At 35.6% G+C, this 22,083-nt stretch overlaps 1 protein-coding gene across 24 annotated transcripts in view; it reads left to right on the forward strand.

The window, feature by feature from the left end:
- DLG2 (discs large MAGUK scaffold protein 2) overlaps window positions 1–22,083 on the forward strand; it is a 996,215-nt gene that overhangs the window by 705,257 nt on the left and 268,875 nt on the right. For all 24 annotated transcript variants that reach the window (XM_050332274.1, XM_050332275.1, XM_050332276.1 and 21 more), the window contains 3 exons: window positions 8,387–8,523; window positions 17,979–18,123; window positions 21,263–21,401. In XM_050332274.1, the coding sequence (XP_050188231.1) occupies window positions 8,387–8,523; window positions 17,979–18,123; window positions 21,263–21,401 (421 nt within the window). The remainder of the gene's footprint in view (window positions 1–8,386; window positions 8,524–17,978; window positions 18,124–21,262; window positions 21,402–22,083) is intronic.

Raw genomic sequence — 22,083 nt, forward strand, 5'->3', positions numbered from 1 at the left:
ATCTTTACTTTTTTAAAAACCTAATTTCACTGGTTTTAACTTGAAATGTTTAGATTTCGTGTATTGTGCAACTTTTACCTAAAAGAAGCAGACTGCTTGCTGTAATTCTTGGAGTGTCAGTATATGTCAAAAATGAAATAATATTCTCTTTCTTGCACTTACACTAGTAAAATTGTGACAGTGTGATTTAATGTGATTTTCAGTGAACTTGAATCCTCATTAGTGCTTTTAAAAGTCAGATTATTGTGAATAATTAAGCAAATTCCCTAATCTTTTCAAGGAAAATTTTAAAGTATTCTTGAGAATTCCTGTTGTGCAATTAGACTGCTCAGTGTCTGTGCTTTGTGGGAAATTTATTCCTAATTAATTTGAATTCATGTAAAAGTATAGAAACAACACAACTTCTAATGAGGCTCTAAGTGTATTTTTCTAACTTGCTGTTTCCTTTTTTTTCTACTATATCTGAAGAGAATGTGTCTTTAGGGATAAATATATGCAGGGAAAAAAATCATAACGGGTAAAACATTTAACTGCAAAACAATAGAAAAGAAGGGGTTGTTTTCATTTGCTTGTTAGAGAATTTTTTACAAATTCCTAAAAATAGCAGTGTAATTTTACAAGATGTGTTTTCAAGGCTTTAATAAAGATTACGGAAAGATTAGCTTTACTATTATGATAATGTACAGTGATGCTTTACCTACTGTACCTACACCATGATTGTTTTTAAACATGCACTCATTGCCTTGGAGCTGTATTAACATTTGCGTCATAATCTCACTTTCTCATCGTTTCCTCTCTGGCTGGAACTGTAAACAATTTTTTTTTAAACAAAGGAGTATAACCCTGTGCTCTGAAAACAGATTACTTTCTTTCATGTTATAACCCAATACATTTGGCTGCAATGTTTGATTTTGATGACCAAAAGAACGCTGAAGTAGTTGGAAAGAGTTTAAGTTGTTTACATTTCCTCCTGAGGCTAGAGCAGAGTAACTCAGCAAGGAAATCCCTGAAATACCCAGAAAATGTTTTTTCATGTTCTGGACTCTTTTGTGCTTCTAACTTTTGCGAGTCTCAGGCAATGCTGATGAACCCTTTTGTCCAAGGAGAAGATGTAATGTTTTGCACTTCCCTGTCCCCAGCAGAAGAGAAAGCTCAGATAATGCAATGCTGGGCAGGGAGCTTTCCAGGATATTTGAGCATGAAGGTGCTTTGGAACAGGTATAAGGAGCTGTAGTTGGAAGTGTTGTAGCCAAATTTTGCAATTACCTATACTGAAAACCTGCTTAGATATTCAAACAACCATCATTACATCACCAGATAGCAGCTGCCACCACAATCTCTCCTCTGAATTTTGTCTCACTGCCATTTTTACAAGCCTTCAGTCCACCAGAGAGCTCTTTAGAATAGTATGAATGTACATATGCACCAGTGTCTTGAAGACATTTTAATCTCTGTGAGATCAATATCTTTTTTCTCATCAGGCAAGCATCAAGGACACACCTCTGCAGATTCTTGCACTGGGATTTTCAGCAAGTTTTTGTTACTGTAATATTTTAAATTTCAATTACTTTTTCCTTCAAGAATAGGTAAAATTAGAACTAACTATACAATTGAAATTTATCTTGAAAATTTCAGTTTGCAAAGATAAAAAATTGTGCAGATAAAGGCAAATAAATGATGAAAAATTTTACTGTTTATTTTCTATTAAAACCTTTACCAAAATCTGACTCCATGCAGAAAAACTCCAAGTCCTCTCTCCCTGAAGTTATAGAGGGGTCAGATCCCCCTGAGAGACATACCAATGTTGCTGTGTAATCAGTGCTCATTTGCAAGGAAAGGGTTTTCTTTGCCTGCTGTGTGATCACAGCTGCCAAACAGTATCCAGTCGTAGCGTCTCTCATGAGCGTGCTGGCCATACTCGGTGGAAGTACAGTGTGTGATGTTCAGTAGAGGCTGTACTGTAATCTGGCATCTCCATTGGTTCAGTACTATGGAAGGGTGATACACAGGCAGCCAGAATATAGGGATTAATGAAATTAATAACTACAAAAATGGCTGTGGGCAAGAACAAAGGAACTGTGCAGAAACAGTTGGATATATACCTGAAGGCATGCACATATAATGACACACAGTGTAAGGGGAACAATAATTTTCTTCTTGTGTAAGGTGGTTTCATAGAATATTCTTCTTGCCTAGTGCCACTGTACATCATATTTATTCTATCTGACATCAGCTGGGAAATAACTGAAAACACTGGATATATCTGAAGAAAAAAAGTCAAAACAGTAAGGAAGATACTTGAAGTTTTTAACCCAAAGCTGTTAGAAAGAAACACCAGATAACAATATGCTCTGTTAGATGTGTAGGGACTTGGACCTTTTTCCTGGTCAAGACTATTTTTAAATTGTTGGTTACTAAAAGAGCCCTCTGAAGTTATCTGGGAGCAGGGTCTGAAACAGGAATTAAAATTAACAATGAAAGTAGGCAGCTTTTAAATATGGTATGAATATTAGTAAAAGTTTTATGAATCATACTGTACTTTAGACTGACTTTTTCATCCACAGAACAAAATGTAGTAACATTTTATTCATGTAAGTCCTTCTGGTATAAACTGTCACATGAGTCAGGAATAGGAATTGTTTTAAGAACTCACTCAAATAAATTGGTACTTAAACCTATCCCAACTACATGAAGGAGAGGAGATATAGATAAAGTGACATCTTAAATTTGGGATTAATAGTTTCTCAGGAATTGATTCATGGTACAACAAAAAAAGACAGAGAGAGCTCTGTAGAGGATGATTAGTCCCTCCCTGTAACATTGTATAATTATTGTGAAAAATATTTTAATATTTGTTTTGTAATGTATTTCATTTTTGTAAGTACCAGATAAAAGCGGAATCTGCTGTCAATAATGAACACTAATCATAAGTTGCAGCTATAATAAGCTTAATAAATGTCCACAATTGTGGGATGCTGCTTGTAAATAGGTGCTATATATCTCCTCCAGGAAACCTAAACTGGCAACTAGAGGCTTGAATAAAGGACAAGGAGAGAGAGTCCCTGCTGCTTCTCTGTGTATAATTAATATTTTTATAGTTTGTTTACTCGTATAACACTGGATATATCTGTGGTACCTGTCAAAACAGATCAATCGTTTTATTAGTCAAAGCATTTTATGTTACCCATATTCCTTTCCTCCCTGCAAGTGGAATTTGATTAGTCAGAAACCTGGATTGGGCTTCAGTGTTCTAGGTTTGACAATTTCATTGGTAGATTCATCAATATGATACTCTTCTCCCTTTTGGAGGAAAAAAAGAGGCTATATAGATATTGCCTCTGTACATTTAAGTAATTTAAACAATAAGTAATTTAAACAATTTAAACAATAAAACAACACCAAGCTTTGTTTTGTAACTGAGTGTTGTAGAAATGGCTGGTCCTTGGAGGAGCTGCCTGAGTTTAGGTTCCTCATTGCCTTGTCTGGTTGCTCACAGGAGCATGGTCGATGTGTCATGTCCCACACAGCAACCAGGCTTGCAGTGTCAGGGAAGGTCATCAGTGGGGATGATCCTTTTTTGCAGGATGTTGCGTGGATCCTTTCTGATGGTATTGTCTGTTTTGCTACCTGAAACAGTTTCTTAAAATCTGAATTCACAGAGTGTTCTGGAGCAAATCAGTTAATTTCACACCTGTAGAAAATGATTGTGACAAAAAGCAATCAGAGACTGTACAGGAAGAAGGAATAATATGCATTCATGAAATCTCCAAATAAGTTAACCAATTATGATATTTATTTCATTCACTCTTCCTTTTATCCCCATCTTCGGCCCCAGGATGCATGTGCTGAGGTGGTTCTCTTGTGTGTGACACAAACGACATGGGACATCAAACCTTTACCACATCTCTTTGCATTTCCTTGATTGGTAACCATGGACTGACTGATTTTGGAGAGATAATTTATACTCTCTAGGAGTCTAGTGTTGTTACGGCATGGTCCTTTACAATTAATTGTCCTTTCCTTACTCTCTAAGTCTTAGACAAGTTTGCTGTTCATTGCCTGTTTTTCTTCATTTATTAAACATGCATCTTTGTCAATATTATCTGCTTTCCTGTTGGGCTTACAGGCAAGAGAATGGTATATGTCACATGCTGCAATCTTGCTACCAACATTCTATTGTTATGGTACAAGGTCTTCTGCTGACAAGGCAGCTATATTGCGGTCTTCCAGAGTCCAGACTTTCTGTCCAGGCATGACAAAAATTATTCATTTTAAGTTTTATTGTTAGGAATGTTCTCTATTGTTAATACACATAATTTCTCTAACCTTTGTTCTTTCTTTGTGCTTACATTCAATATCCATTCATATTTCATTTGTTTCTGTGATAATATTTGTATTACAACTGCTATTCATGTTTTGGCTTCAACAAGTTACTCTATACTCACAGGTCAGTTATGAGGTAAGGCATACTGTGGTATGGCTAGGAATTATGCATTTTACGTCTCTGAAGTGCACTGGTTTGGTTAAGTACCTGCAAATCACACACTTCCTAATTATATTTTAAGGTCATGACTTAAAAGCTGCTTACTTTGACTTCCCCATTAATGGGAACTGTGAAACTCATGTTGGATTTGTATTCTAAAATCCTTAGTTTGCTGATTTAAAGTAAGCTTGGCTCTCTGTGTAGGATAATAGCAAAATACACGTCCATTTTGGGCTATGAGTGATTTTCTTTAACTTCACTTCTCATTAGAAAGCTGATATTATCTAGCTGCAATTGTTTTTTTTTAATCTCCCTCTTAGCTTACTGCAAAGTGGTATGTCCACAGCATAATTCATCCACAGTGTCTTAAACAGTGATTTTATTATTATCACAGAGAGGTGACTTTGCTGGACTAATTATAGGAGAAGCCTCCAACCTATGTTTTACCAGAAAAGTAGTTAGAACATATTTTTTAGCTGTGTATTTAAAATATGTATGGGGCAGCAAATAATGTAAAATAGATGTAAATAGTCATATGTTGTTCTTCACAAGATCAGTGATCAGTGTTTGTGGAACCCAAAAGCAGATGAGTTTTACAAACACACATCCAGTGAAAATGGGAGGAAATAAAGTTTGACTCATCTTCCCTGGTTTACACGTTGAGTCAATATTATATGGGCCTATCTTCTTCAGTCATTTTGAACGAAACTGAATTTGACTGGTTGTACCACTGGTATTAAATCCAGTTTCCTTTCTTTTTTCCTCTTGGAGTAGTCTTTTCTTTGTAGAACCACAGAATTATAGAATGTTTTACATTAGAAGGGATCTCATACGTCACCTAGTCCAACACTGTCGTTAAATAGACCAGGTCCTCGAACACTTCCAGGCTTGGGGCATCCACAAATTCTCTGGGAAACCTGTCCCAGTGCCTCACCACCATCATAATAAAACATTTCTTCCTCAGCTCCATTGTAATTTTATCCTCCATCTAATTCCTGTTGAGAGGAAATGGAGTGCTCTGTCCAAGCTGAACTGTTGCTGCGAAACAGATTGCACATCAGCAAAAGCAGAAGTGATCAACTCCCAATCTTCCAAGTTCTTTATTGTTGTGTTGTTTTTTTTTTTTAATTCAATGGAACAATGAAAAAGGCCATTTAGAAAACATACCTTGCTCTATTTTTTTCAATTGTTTGAATTATTCTGTGGTTTTAAAACAGAATAAGAATCTGATATAAGACCAACCTGTTGTAGTTAGTGATGAAGGATGCACACTAGAGTTGCACCAACCTTTCCAAAGTCTTAAAACAATACAGAAGCCTTCAGTCTACATGGAGGTGAGACTTAACTCAGGTTGTGAACTTTCATAGCACTGATCTTCCCACCCACCTCTTCCCACACCCAGCCCCCAACCTTTCAGAAACTGAGAATGTGATTCATCTCATCTTTCTCAGATGTCTAGTTTAGATGAGATGAATCATACTTTAAAAGTTCTTAATGAATTTTCATTTATCATGCAGGTAGCATAATTGATTAGCATAGTTGTCTGATGTCATTTTGGCCATATGAATCCTACCCAAAAGTTTTATTATACTTTCCTTGTGCCTTAGCAATTAGCAAAAGTCGTTTAAGTAAAATTAAATGGGCCATTGTTCTATTCCCCATTCTTCCCAAGAAAAAGTCTTTTAAAGAAGGCAAGTATGATTAAGCAATGACACTAAATCATTACTGATAGGAAAGATATGGAAAATCTTTCTGTTACTCAGTTTTCTTTCATACCCACTCTCCTTTTGTTCCCCACAGGGTTATCCCCTGTGTTGTTCTGCTCTTTTAAACCTTTTTATACTCAGTGCTGGTTTTTTGGTTTCCCAAAGTCAGACTCTGCTTAAAAATACCATGTAGCCCCACACAATGTAGCACATCTAAATTTTATGTAAACTGAAGTAGAAAAAGCTACTCCTTTCATTATTATAAGCTTCACTTTTGTAATGCAAGGACCCTGTGTTTCTGCTCTTTTCCTTTGTGGTTTCATACATCTGTTGTGATAAAACCATGCAAGCAAACAGCAAGCCAAGCACGGCAGTCAGCACTGCAGAAAATGGAAGTGGTCATCTTGGCTAGTACTTGCTTATACTGCAGCAGGACCAGGCCTCATTAGGACCCCCTGTGTGCCAAACACAGAGTAGATGTGTGGCCAGAAACGACCTTGCCCCTTTACGAGAGTACAGTGCTAATAAAGGGGAGAGAAGAGGATCGAAGTGTACTGGGACCTAATCTTCTCAAGGTCATGTCCTAGGTGAGCAGTGAAGCTGAAGAAAACTCTCTTTCTGCAGTCTAGCCCACTCAATTGCTCCCATCATCATTCTAGAATACTCTCGGATCTTTAAAGGTAGAAGCTTATACAGATGGTGTTTGGGTCAAGATTATTATAATGATGTCACCAAGAAAGATTATTCAATGATTGTTCCTCGTCCACAACTAATGTTTTAAAGAAAATTTCCATTCTTGATGTTTTGTTAGAATATTTTTTTGCTTCTTATTAGTAGTCCCAGGGTAATGAAGCAATTCTTCTATGCTGGAAAAATCATAATCTTTATATCCTTGCAGTTGTCCTGGTAGATGCATATAAATAGTAACAGTGATCACCAGCTTTATCTGGAAATTAAATAAAGCTTTATTTTAATTATCCATATTTCTAAATTAACTTCATGACTATTGTTAGTAGTCATCTTAATTAATCAAGTAGTGTTTCGATTTGAGATATCAATTCAGAGGTTTCTTTTTGTAATCTACTGGTTTGGCACTACCCATTAAGTAGTCCATTATGTTTTCTGACCTCACATCTTTTTGAAGCTAAAATGATGAACAAATGAAAATAATGTGAGAAAAAAAAATATTTAATTGACTCAAAAAACCCTTCTCTCTGCACGCAAACAGCTGCTATAAAACCATATGCATATTAAAAATCCCTTAATTTTTATTGCCCATGAAGTCTGGCTGTTGAGTTTGTGATAAAATGCCAAATTCCACACAATTCATTTTTTACTATTGCATTTTACTGCCTTTTCCTGTCTTTTCTCCGATTAAAAGATTTAAATGTTCTTATAAATTAAAGCAATCATTTGTCTGTTTATGTCATATGTCAGAAGAAAGGAAAAATAGGAAAGGGGGGAAACTGTCTTTTTTTATTCCCATGACATCTATATATTTTACCTTCCTTTTCTTGAATTGTATCAGTATATATTATTGATGTTGTTCCAGTTTGAGTGTTTATCTAGGAATTTCACAGATCTCTGAACAGAAGCTATATATGTACAAAGGACTATTGCTCTCTCAACTTATGTATCCATAGCCAAAGATGTTTGTGTCCTAGAGAAAACGCCCACGATTTAAATCCAAACATCTACATCATTTCTGGTTTACTTTCACTGACCCTTCACTGTGGTACTCCATAAACTTGCAAAACCCTTATTAGACCTTTCCAAATATTCTTCAAATTGTGTGGACAATCAGAACACTTTTCATTTTGTTCTGATAGGTGGTGATATATTTTGCACCGGTATTTAACAAAATAAACTTCAGGATTCATTGTTTTATTACTAGTCATTGCAAACTGGGCCATAAATTCTTGTAATAGGCTCTACTGGCCCTCAGCGAGTGGGTTATATAGAATCATACCAATTCAATTATTTTTGTCTCTACCTTCCTACAATTGTAAATGACAAGGAATTTTCTTAATTTAGTTCTTTCCCTGGCCTTTTAGGGAAAGTAAGAGTAAGGACCCCACTTATGTTATTTGTATTTCTGTAAAAAGTACTATAAGTGTACAATATATATGCTACTTTCCACTTCTCTTTAATGTTATATACTGTATTGCTAATGTTTTCTTTACAATATCTTCTCCAGGTCTGGGATTCAGTATTGCAGGAGGGGTAGGAAACCAACACATCCCTGGGGACAACAGCATTTATGTCACCAAGATTATTGATGGGGGAGCTGCACAAAAAGATGGGAGGTTACAGGTTGGAGATAGACTTCTTATGGTAAGTATGATAAAATTTACATCACACTTTGTTTGGCTGAAAATTGTTTTATATAAGGACTTTCACTCACCATACTTCTTTCTGGAGGTAATGGGTAGAACTGCCGTAGTAATTATGAGTTATATTTCCATCATATTCATTTTTCCCATTCTTTTTATGTATTCCTGAGACTGCAGTTAAAGAAGCATTACTCGGGAAAACCAACATTTTATGAAATTAAGGCAATGCATTATATTACTTTGACAAGCTTTTAACAGAGAAGAGAATAAATATGTTATGCTTATCAGTGACAAGTCATAATGAAACATAAAACAGTAAAAGATTTTAGGCAAACTACTTGTTATGGTAGTACTGATTGCACTGTTAGTTGTAAGGATATCGAAAGATGTCGAAACGTGCCACTAAAGTCTCACATGTAGCCACTATCAGTGGACTACTACCTACATTTCAGTACATGTAGGAATGCTTTATGTATATGTTCATATAGACGTTAAAAAAAGCAAAACATTTTCCGAATTTTCCATTCAAAAAGTGTATTCTTCTGATAAAACTCACTTCCCGAAATCCTTCATGCTATTTGCAGTGCTGGTACCCTTTTTCTTGTAGATAATTCTTTCCCACTCACAGAGTTTGTTTAATTCTGTGATGAGGGGGTAATTCTGACCCTGGTGAATCAGCACAAGCTAATCTATGTCAAGTTGTATTCATGTCAATGCATTTGCATAGATTTCAGCAGGTAGAGAAATATTTTTTTATTAAATGCCATGAAAAAAAACATGTCCTGTGATAGCTCTGTTTTGTGATGTGACATTTAAGCAGTAAAAAATTGCCATGACCCTTTCTGCTGCCTGCAAAGCTATGCCTAATCGAGGTTTTCTTTATTTGACTAGGAACACTGTATTCCAGTCGCATATGAAGATGACTATCATTTTATACAGGGTATCAAACAGAACTGGAAAAGCATTTAGTTACTCTGACTTTTTTAATTAACCCAAGAGGTTAGATAAAACAGCTTAAGGATCAAGTGGTGTTATCAAAATCAAAACAAAATAAAACTAGAACTTAACATTTCTTTGGCATTTTTTCTTTGCAGAATCTCAGGACAGTAAAATTCAAGTTACTGCTGGATAATGAAGTTTTGGCTTATTTTTCTGTAGAGATGCATATTTATATTTGCCAAATTTGCATCTTAGTTATTTTGCACATTGTAGCAAGTCTGCTTCTGTTCAGCTGTTGTTTGGTTTGGGGTATTTTAATGATAAGAATTCCTTGCAATTTTTGTGTCTGTAATTTCTTGTTACTTTAATTTTTTCCAATTCATGTGAGATAGTAAAAGTATATATTAAAAAAAAACTAATGAAAAACAACCAAACAGGTGCAAACTCCCCATATTCACCCTCTCCAGTGTAATTTAATCAGGATGAATTTGAATAGAAATATAATTGTTTTATGTACTAAGTATAAATTAATTATTTTCAGATTTTTATAGAATTAGTCTATTTAACATCTCAGTCTTGAAACTGATTCACTACAATCAGATATAGATGTTTCTTCATTGTGAGAAGTTTATACTTCTGAAAATGACTGGAGATCATTCTCAGTGTGTTTGATGTCTTTGTTTTTCTTTCAGTCTGGGTCATTTCTTTACTTAATGTTGTCTTCTTTTATCACTACCTCTTAAATAAGCAAAAAATTAAAAATAGTGCTCTCCTCTAGTTATGTACTTCCAGATCTAGCTTTTCAGTGTTGTATAAGAAAATACTAGTCAGTGTACTCTTTATGTACCTTAACCATTACATTTTTGAAGGTATATTTACAAGATCAAAATCTATTTTTAAAATTTATGCAGATTGCAGCCATGTTTTCTGTTTCTCTCCAACAAGACTCCCTGATTTCTTTATAGCTTCTGCACCTTCCGTAATTATCTGTCCTTATTTGTGAATTATCTGTCAGTTTATTACATTAACTTCATGTTCCTTTATGAGTAGTGAGTGAAAGAATTAATTACTTTCTTTTGGCAGTCTATCAACACAATATTACCCTTGTCATCTATACAGTCCTACTTCTGCTTCACTGATTTCTTATTGATTGTACATTTTAACAGTTCCTCTTTTTTATTTTTTTCTTCTCAGTAGGGCATTGTCTCTTGATCTTTGGTTTTTTCCATCATTTCTCTATCAGATTAACCAGAATTTGTCATCCTTCTTGAATTCTCAGAAGCTGCTGGGGAGCTTGTTTAATTTTTCTATCAGCATTCAGATAAGTTTGTGTGAAATGCTTTCATATCCCAAACAATGGGAAATCAAATTAATTCAAATTTAAGATATAATAAAAGTGATGCAGCAGAATCAAAACTAATATTGAAATGTAAAACAGTAAGGGGCCACCTGAGCATTTTGCAACCTGATGACCCTACTGTTATTAAATGCAGATTGCTAATAGTGTGTTAAGCATTCAGAAGATGTATTATGTAAATACTGAGCATTGTGATTATTGTGAAATCTATACAATGCCATGTTATGCAGTTGTGTTTCTGTGGCACTAAACCTGCACTTAAGGCTTATTATCCTGAGCAATTGCACAGGAAAATTCTTCATTGTAGGATAATCCTGAGGTGCCAATTTGGAGACTTACTGGGGAAAGTATGAATGCTTAAAACAAAAACTGAGTGATTTCTCTAGGTACATATGAAAGGAAAAGACCAGAGCTCTGTTATGGAGACTTTCAGTTAGGAGAAAGATACTGTCTCGTGTTCTGGTGTTAATGTCTGCTGGTAATGCTGTGGTAATGCCTGTGGTGAGAATATCACTGCAGTGGGTGTCTCAGCTAGGTTTCTTCTCTTTGTGCTGAAAGGGAGCAAAAGTAAATCACATACAGAGCATCATAGGCCAACGTGGTAATTCAAGGTCAACTATGCGGCCAGACAAGCTTGCTCTGGAATTTATCCAATTGAATCTCAAAAATCTCCACGGATGGATGTTGTAGAGCCTCTCTGTGAAACCTGTTCCACTGCTCAGCTGTTCTGAGGAAAATACTTTTCCTTATAACCAGTTTGACCCTTTCTTGTTTCAACAGTTGCCTGCTGTCTCTCATCCTCTTACTACATACCACTCTGAAAGGCTTAGCTCTGTCTTGATGATCTTCCTGTAAGCACTGGTGGTCTGTCATTAGTTGTCTCTAGAGGAACCCCTTTTCCAGGCTGAAAATGCCCAGATCCCCCAGCTTCTTCTCACCAGGCTAGTGTTCCAACCACACCCATCCCAGCAGCACACCTCTCAACTTCTTGCCTTTTGCGTTTTTTTTTTCCCATAGTGTGAGAATTAAAACCGAATGCAGTTTCTAGGTACAGTCTAATGAGTGGCAGCTATCGGGAGGAATAAGCTTCTGCTGATTCTCCAGACTCTGCTCCTGCTTATACAGCCCAGGATGCTGTTGACCTTTTTGCTGCCAGGACACACAGCTGGCTCATGCCCAGCTTGCCATCCATCAGGAGCCCCAAGCACTTTTCCATAGAGCTGCTGCCAGGTTGTCAATGCCTGTGCTATTGATGGAGGTTAGCCTATGCTAGGGGCAGGACTTACTGTTTCTTCCTGCTGAACATCATAAAGTTTTCTTCAACCCTTTCTTCCAGTCTAAGGCAGTCCTGCCTTCAATACCTCACCCTGAAGCGTGATGAGAGCGCACTTCTAACCTCTCCAGGGTCATTTTTAATGATGGTCAGGAAGAGCTGGAAAATAGTTTAAGTTATTACATCTCAGATAATAAGTACTTTCTTTTATCTCATATCATCTTACTTTGGAAGCGTTATCTAGAGAATGAATAAATGAGAAATCAGTATAAAACTGTGTGGTTTTACTAGTACATAACAACACTAATAGCTAGAAGCTAGGTATTTTTCAGGGAAAACTAAAAACATTGGTGTTTATAAGAAAATTTAAGTTAATATTTATCTTTTATAAGTATTAGCTTTTCTAAATATGTCTCCTATTCCAAAATACCCTTGTATGTTTGGGCCATATGCTCTTGTTTCTTGGCCTATATAGTCATGGAAATCAGTGATTGTACATAACAAGAGATTTAATTTGATTCTGTTTGCTTGGTGAAAACAGGAGGAAGAAACAGAAGTCACTTTTGTTTTCAGAAATTTAGGCTTTCTTTCTATCTAGTTCTGTGGTGAAAAAAAAGTATGTTATTTTCTGGCGATTTCATAGAACGGCAGTGGGGTTGTGATTGTGCAACTGTTGATGTGTCCCTTATGGGATCCCCTGCCAGTATTTGTTTCTTTCAGAGTGTATATGAATATAGGGTCATGTTTGTATTAAAGTAATCAGAGCATATAATTTAAAGATTAGCATTTGATTCTGATTAAGAAGTGTTCTTTTAAAGTGATTTGGTCTGTCTTTTTGGGATCATCTTTTATAAAACAGTCCAACACCTGTACAACTAATTTAAGAGTCCATGGGATTATAAGTATTTAGTTAATCCAAACAGATTTACCTGCTTAGTAAAAATTGTTAGTCCTCAGCACTGGAAAGCCTTTCACTTTTTGCAGCCTTATTAAACAAAGAGAGTTTTCAAAAACACCATCAGTGTTCTAGATTTACAGCTGGCACATTGCAGTTGTTTATCAGCAATATTCACTGAGGAAAATCTGCTCTTTTTAGGAAAAGTCAAATATTACAGAAAAGCAAACATTACCATTGGTAAGGTAAAGATCACCTCTTTGTCTCATTCAGAGTGAATCTAATCTTTCTTAGCTTAAGTCAATAGAGGCAAGGAATGAATCCCCTGTAATAAAGGAAAATCAAATAAGACAGACTTATTCCTCCAGAGCTCTTATTCTCATATCAGCTTATACTGTTGTGAATGAAATTATTCTTTAAAGCACTTGTACAGTCATTTTGGGGATTCTAAGCTTTTCTAGTTCCTTTTCAGGGCCTTTGTTTCCCAATATGAATCTTGGAAAACTTCCAAATAAAATATTCCTACTTGGGTTTATACTTCATCTCCTTGATTATGCTATTTAGGAAAAAGTCCACCCCAGTCTTTTTATATCTCTTTGGTACCATTTCTTATTCATTTCACCCATCATTCAAATAACTTCTTTGATTAAACTTGTTTCCTTAATTTCTTTCATACTACTGTGTTAATTCTTTCTTTCATTCTTTTCTCATATTATCGGTATGTCTTTGTATCACATTCTTTCTATTTAAAGAAGAAACTGTCCTAATTTTTTTTTTTTTTTTTTTTTTTTACTTCTGGTACTGTTTGTGGTTTTGAATTTACATGGAACCTTTCCCATTAGAAAAGCCCCACTTGCTCCATGCCTATTTTCTTGTGGCTCCTCTCCTTTGGCTCCTGTTGCAGCATTTTGTGTCCCAAGTACCCAACTTTGTAACTAACTTGATCACTCAGATAAATATCTTTTTTAGCATTTGTCTTAGAGTTTTTTTCTCCTTAATTAATTCCTACTTAAGTTGTCTTCTTAGATCCAGAACATTGGCATGCAATGCCTGTTCTACCCACTCAGATTGATTTCAACTCTTCTGCACCTAAGATTCAGTATCTCAAAGGGTTGAATACTGTATACACTTTGATTTCTTATTTTGTGCACATCTCCCACTCTTTATCTTCTTTACCTCTAACTCAACTCTTTTTTGCAGATTATATGCAAATATATAAAGTCATCTCAGCAGGAGGAAGTAGAGCTTTGCTATGATGCATTTATTGTGCCACAGCCACCAAAAAAGCCATATTTTGAAATTCTTGAAGTTCTTGAAATTCTGTTAAAATAGGCAGGTTTTATGGAAACAAGAAATAGCTCAAGAAATAGTCTCTCTTGGAGATTCTGAGCAATCCTCCTCTCTCTATAAATCTTATCATAAAAACAATATCATATTTCCTAATTATTATCATCTCTGTCCTGACATTTTGATGATATCCAGAGATTTCCTTGTGAAAAAAATTGCATACTACAGTCATCCTGCAATAATATCTATGGGTTGAACAAATAATTCTTGTAGGTATTCAAGTTCTTTTGTATATCAGAATACATACAGATGTCATTATTTGTGATCAATGTTTTGTGATCAAAAAGTAGAAAATATATTGATACATGCACATATGATTACTAATGGAAATTGTAGATCCTAAGCAAGGACTGCCTTCTGAAGGAAACTTGGAATTGCATAGTATATCTTATATACTGCAGTTCTAAATGGATGTTGGCAAATGACTAAGTAAAGAGATCTTATCTCCTTCTCAAAGACTTCCCATGTAAATGAAACCTTATGGCACCACTGAGAATCTTTGTTTTTATGAATGAATTGACATGTTTCTTTGTTTATTTTCTCTTGATGTACATTGACTCTGGGTTTATTTCTGTGTTTACTAAGAACTGAGCAGTCCAGGACAAAATTAATTAATAGCAAACTTTCTTTCTAGGAGAGTTCTCTCTAGAGATAAGATACCTCTGATTTTCTATGCATACAGGATGAGTTTGAATAGCAATTTTGGTATATGTTGCTGGAATACTTTTTATGGCAGAACTTTGTTCACTCTGAAGGCTCCTGTTATCTCATCAGATTTTCTTTCAGCATTTTTTCTGACGATCTCCTTTTCTGGATTTCACTAATACGTTACTTTCTTTCAAATTCTACCAAGTTCCAGATCTACATACTTCAGTTTTCCACAATATGCTACATACTTAAGCTTATAAGTACTAGGAAAGAGAGGAAAAAAAAAAGTCATAATGCATAAATTTGGCAATGAACTCTAGGATCTTTAATTGTATAAAGATAAACATAATGCAGAACTGCATGGACATTAAATCTTAGTTTAGAATTGTTTAGACTCCTAAAGTATTAAGTTCAAGATTTCAATAACTTGTACACCGTGTTGATAAAATACCTGTCCTGTAAAGTTATTATCAGAAAGATAAGGCATAGGACCTGTCATAGCACATATAAGTTTCCTATGTATCATGCTTTTTTTCTGTTTATAAAATGGTTATTTGTCCTCTGACTGCACAACTGTGACATCCAAGTGTGTTGTGATGGAAGTCAACAGTCCTAGCCACGATTTTTATAAGCTAAATTTCCAGAAAAACAAACAAACAAACAAAACCAAACAAAACCCACAAAAACAAACTGAAAAAAACCCCAAAACACAAAACAAAACAAAAACCCCACCAAACTAAAACAAATCCCAAAAGCAAAGCCAAGCAAAACAAACAAATGAAACTGCCCCAAGCTAAAAACTAAACTAAACAAAATACCCAACAACAACAAAAACCGGTGACACCTTTGGAAAAAAGTTGCATCACATCAATTTGGGTCTGAGTTGTTTTTAGGCACTCCTAAAAAGACCAAAAGTAAAAATCCAGAAAGTACTTAGATATTTCATTTTGTGTCTTTTTTTGACTAAGAACATTTGTTTACAGCAGCAGTATAGTGGGTGAGATTATGTGAGATTTTCTCTACTTCAAAAAAGCTTTGACTTAGAATGAAACACAAAAAGATAGATACAGTGTACAGACAGTGTGGGAAGGAGAAAAGGTAAGGGATAACCTTGTGGTTATATTTCTGAAAGTGTGAATCTGAAGTGTCTAGCAGTTTTGAAATACATAAGCAAGAAAAGCTTAATTTCAGTCACTTGCTCTTGCTACCATCCTAGTAATTTAAGACATTTATTTATTAAAGTTGTATATGTGAGTTATTACTGTTCATAACAAAGAAAAATAAAGAAATTTATGCAAGTTAGGTGTAAGATTTTTATTTAAAAGAAGACATGTCAAAATACAGCATACAGTGTCAGCAACTCCCTTCTGAGTGTTAGGCTCTGTCATTGCTTTTCATGTCAAATTATCATAACGTACCTGCCATTGTCTCTTTCAATTAACCTTAAAACCAAATCTCAGAATTATAGAAGGAACAAAGTTTAAACAGAATCCTTGCATTTAGCAATACAATCGCAATCATTCTTTCTTGGTGCTGCTGAAACCATCTGGGTATGAGGAATAATTCTCTGGTGATTCATAGTAACTGGATTTCTTTTCAGTTACCAGATCCTTTGGCAGTAGCTTATTGTCACATCCAGCTTATTGTTCAGGTTTCTGGTAATTTATTGATACTAAATTACCTAGAAAGAACAGGGTTATTTTTCTGTGATTTACAGTTCTACTATAGTTGAGGAGCCATTTCTGCTTCCATCTTGCATAATCTTTTAAAAGAATCCTTGCAGTAACTGTTGAAATTGGAGTGTGGCAATTTAAATGACAATAAAATGTTGCATATACAACATTCACTGTGAAATGTAGGTCACTGGAACAGGCTCCCCAGGAAAGCACAAAACCTGCCAGAATTCAAGGAGTGGCTGGACAATGCTTTTAGTCATATGGTTCAGTTTTAGGTAGTGCTGTGAGGAGCAGGGACTTGGACTCAGTGATCCTTATGGGTCCCTTCCAACTCGAGGTATTCTATGATTCTGTTATTTCAGTTGGCTTACAGCGCATGTTTGAAACCTGCATCTACACTGTTTGCTTCTTTTCTTTATCCTGTAATTTCTCCATTCAGGATGTATATTTTTGCGGCAGGCAACATTCACAGTTCTGTTTACAGGAAGACATTTTGTGGATATAGTGGATTTATAAGTGAATAAATTATATATGCTTCTACAATAAATCTACAATAAATCACTTGTGACACTTTTTTTCTTTCTGTAGGAGTAAAGCATAAATAGGCAAGACTGATTGCCACCATTTCCTTCCCTATTTCATCTGTAGTCCTTAACTCATATCCTTACTTTTTTTCTTTTCTAAAAATGCATAGAACCCGTACTCCGTTCTCTTACTTTTTCAATGTCCCTTTCCTGTGCTTCCAGAAAACTGAGAAACTTTCACATCAAAAAATCCCTTTTCCCCTTCCAGAACAGCACTATTTCATTTTTTGCACCTCATAGATATTCTGTATACCAGTTTGTACCCCTTATTATTTTAATTGTTAATGTCATATCAGTGATGGAAAGATTTGGGGTGTTGGTATTTCTTTTGTCCCAGCCATGCATGCTAAAAGAGGAATTTGGAAGTTCATCTTGTTAGGTCAAATAATGTAGACAGTTTCTGTAACTGATGTGGTGTTTTTAATTTATTATTAAACATAGTTTTATGTTAACTATTATACCAGTAACAGTATATCACAAAGGACTTTTCTACTGTTAAGACCAAGTACCTTCTGAATGCGTTATGATTCTGTGTATCAATGGTGCTACATCAGTCTTTGAATATGCATATGCTAAGAAAACTCTCTTTTCTACCTTGCAACAATACTGCTTCTTTAATCTTTAGTGCTCTTTGTCTACAGGGATTTTTCCTGTAGACATTTTGAAAACTGCAAGGCTGTGTCAGTTTTTATGTCTATATCTGCATTCCAACTTACCTGTTTGATTTCTCTTTCAAGGTAAATAATTACAGTTTAGAAGAAGTTACCCATGAAGAGGCAGTAGCGATACTGAAGAACACATCAGATGTAGTCTATCTGAAAGTTGGAAAGCCCACCACCATTTACATGACCGATCCATATGGCCCGCCAGATATTACTCACTGTAAGTGACTTCTGCAACTCATTTAGTAGGAGTTATCACTTAATGATTGTGTTTTTTCATAGCTTGTTCAAAGTACCCCATTAAAGTTTAGGAAACACCTTGGAAGGCTACAAAAATGAAATGTTAATTGCCATTTAAGTATGCTACACTCATGAAATATTGCAGATAATATAACTACTAACATATCTTTGCAACAAAAATAACAATGTAGATGATGTATGGCTGGGCTGATTCCAATTAGCCATTGTGCAGGTGATCAGATTGAACTGTAACTCTTTTGACAATTACAGAAATAAATAAATGCAAATGTATTTTGAAATATGGTTAGATTTGTAGCCTGGAGTCCTTTGTCCACTGAAAAACTGGAACAAGCAGCAAGCTGTCTTGAGTAAGCTTAGAGAAAGCCTGAGGCAAATACATCTTTGAATAAAATATTTAATTGCAACAAAAAAACCGCTACTCTACTTACAAAACTTTATCTATTTTCTTTGTATATCCAATTCATGGAGTCACTGAATGTTTTGGGTTGGAAGTGACCTTGAAGTTCACCTAGTTCCAATCCCCCTGCCATGGGCAGGGACACCTGCCACTAGACCAGGTTTCTCCAAGCCCCATCCAACCTGACTTTGAGCACTTCCAGGGATGGGGCATCCCACAACTGCTCTGGGCAACCTGTTCCAGTGCTTCACTACCCTTATAGTGAAGATTTGATAAATTATTATTCCATTCTGCTTTATTCTCAGTTTGCCCATTAACTTTATATATGTTCATCATTTTTCACTGAGGACCAAGACCTTATTTGTCCTTCCATTCAGTGCACACTCTGTTGTAGGAAAAGTTGTTGAAGCAATAGTAAAAATCAGTGAAGTATCCCATAGGAAGGGAAGATGACTTCATTTCAAAATGAACTGATTTCAGTCAGGCTGTCATATCCATGCACTCAAAATTGTATAGGCTCATATCCAGCATTCAGGTAGAAAGATGTGCATCCAGGTGCATCCCCAGGACTCCCTGAAGTGTCCATGTACAAGACTGGGGGGGTGGCTGTGGAGTCCTTATCATAAACATATACCTTCTTGTGTTGGCAGCCTCCTTGCTGATGTGTTTTGCACTCTAATGGAGATGACAGCAATAAGGATCTTCTGTCTCTCCCATCTGCCCCACTTTTGCCTGTCTTCAAGATTTACTCACTTCTCTTTTGTCTCCTTATCTATGTGTCCTGGACTCCAACCTAGTCTTTATTTCCCACCAGTATTTATTTTAGTTTGGGTGTAGGCTTTCCTGGCAAATTACATTGAGTATTGATAACATATTGATTAATATAGGTTTATCAATACATGTCATTCTTATACCCCTTCTGACAGTCATCCTAGTGTCCATACCCAGGCATTTCCCATTCTCTTGTCATTCACAACAATCTTAACATTTCATTTACAGTTCTCTGTACCACTGGTGCCCATTAGTCTAAATAGTACATTACTGAAACTCCCTTTCTTCATTTAGCTGTTCATTAAAAACCCTCTGCCTTGGGTTCAACTACCAACAGGGACAAACTGCACCATCTAACAACTGGATAGCAATTTAATTTTTGACAAGAGCTTCAGCAACTGATCCATCTTGATGTCCTGCCAATAATCCTGGGGGCACTTAAGGCCAGCTAAGGGCAGGGAAGTTGACTAAAGGCAGTAAATGCTAAAGATTTTTTTTTTTTTCTACACTGTTGTATAGTGTTGCTACTTTGGACAAAGTTGAGGGAAAAGCTAAATATCCCAAATTCTTTTTGCTCGGACTGGTCCATAAAAATAATAGGGAATGTTTTGTAATGTGCACATCAGGTGGTATGCTCAACTGTGCTGAGGATACCTATTCAGTTAGCAAATGTTACAACAGATGGCAATCATGTTGTTCAGTAGCAGTCTGGTCATGATTCTAGCAAAGCACAGGAAGTAAAAATGCTAAATATCCCTACCCAATCTCCTGCTTTATAATACTTTCAAAATAATAATTTGGGAGTTCTAAAACAGTGTGTTTTATTATGTCAGATTATAGATCAGCAGCATATGAGAAGACAGAAGTGATTCCAGAGGGAGAGTAAAGGTTGAAAAGATTTGCAGTAGCCCTTCCCAAGCTGTTGGTGCATACAGATTCATTTGTCCTCAGGGAACCTTTCATTATACCTACATGTTCTGAGCATTTCAGAATGCATAATGGCCTTTCCCTGTAGAAAGATTTTGCTTTGAAACATTCTGTATCTCAGCATCTGAAAGGAAGACTAAAACTAATACTAGAAATTTTAACTGTCATCTTCTTATGAGAAAATTAATCATAGCTCATTGCAGAAACATTTTTCATTTTTTTTGTATTTATCATTTTCTTTTCTAATTAAATTAACTAGAGACAAAATACAACCATTATGGCATCTCTTCAGTCATACATATCCCAGATATCTTCAGAATATCAAAAAGCAAGCAAACAACAAAACCTGCAAACTCAGTATAGAATTGGACAACACAGTCCTATGATTTTTTCATTAATGATTAATATTAATATCCATTTTCTATTTTAAAGATACAGATTTACTGTGGTCTAAATACTGTCTATGTTGATAAGAAATTTCAATTATACTGCAGATTTGGGCACCTTTAGTAGATCAACTTTGACTCTTCACTATACATAGTTCTTGCCATACATAAAATTCCTGCTCTTATCCTGCAGTGAGCTCTTACTATATTACTCCCATTGGTGTGTATTTGAGCCAACAAGAGGAGTGTGCTTTTAATCTCATTCTTTCCTATTTACATTTGCTTCTTCGAGTTTGTCTTAAGTGAAGAAAATGCATCCTGTCTCCCAAATAGGAGAGCTTATTCAGGTTCCTTATTCAGAAACTGAATATCCTCTAAAGAGTCAATCCCTGAAAATGAGACACCATTCGTATTAGTATTACTCTTATTTTCGTAAAAACTCCGTCTCTTTGTTCTTTCTTGTTATATTTTAAGCTCTCTTGGGCAATGATTGTTTATTTTGATCTTATTTACAGCACTGAACACATTCTTGGTACTTAAATAAAAAAAAATGTGTTCTTGTGATATCTATTGAAACATGAAAGTTGCTAACTAGAAATGCTTATTTTTGCCATCAGCTTATTCTCCACCTTTGGAAAATCATATACTCTCTGGAAACAATGGCACTTTAGAGTACAAGGCATCCTTGGCCCCTATCTCACCAGGAAGATACTCACCCATTCCAAAGCACATGCTTGTGGAGGATGACTACACCAGGTCAGATACTTCTCCTTATTTGTTACCTTTCATGATAATTGCAAAAGATATAGGTAAAGCATTCAGTGCATCTCAAATAGAATACAGCATACAGTTCTTTTCACCCATCTTCAAGGGAAGATGAATTGAAACTGTTACAGGTATGAAAAGCACTAAGAGAAAGATCACAGGAATGAATTCTGACTGGAGGTCCATGTTGTCTGGGTACAATCCTGCACTAGTTCCTAAACAGCATGGCTGCAAAAGAGCAGTGCTGGCACTGAGCAAAATATCCTGCTTCTTAACACAACTGGGAGATCTCAGAATCAGTGACTCATCTGGCTCACTGCACTTAGGGGTGGAGGGATGCATGGGCATTTGTGTTATGGTACCAGTCTGTGATAGTACCACTGAAAGGTCCAGATTGTTTATTTTGGTGAAAGAGAGGTTGAAATATACTGTGTACACACATTGAAAGATTAATGTTATGGAGAGAAAACACTATGGGAAAAGAAAAAATGTATAAACTGGCTGCAATTAAATATAGGAGGGAAACTGATGAAAGTTTCTGAACCATTGGAAGCCAAAGAGTCTCATCCACTTATGTATTCGTCAGCTTCATAACTTGCTGATCTGCATTTCATTGTTCTTGTTGCACATGATTACAGTCTCAAGCTGCTTAACTTGTTGGATCAGACAGATT

This window comes from Myiozetetes cayanensis, unplaced genomic scaffold (assembly GCF_022539395.1).
Source record: "Myiozetetes cayanensis isolate MyiCay16 unplaced genomic scaffold, myiCay2020 scf5-8, whole genome shotgun sequence".
NCBI classification, from domain to species: domain Eukaryota; kingdom Metazoa; phylum Chordata; class Aves; order Passeriformes; family Tyrannidae; genus Myiozetetes; species Myiozetetes cayanensis.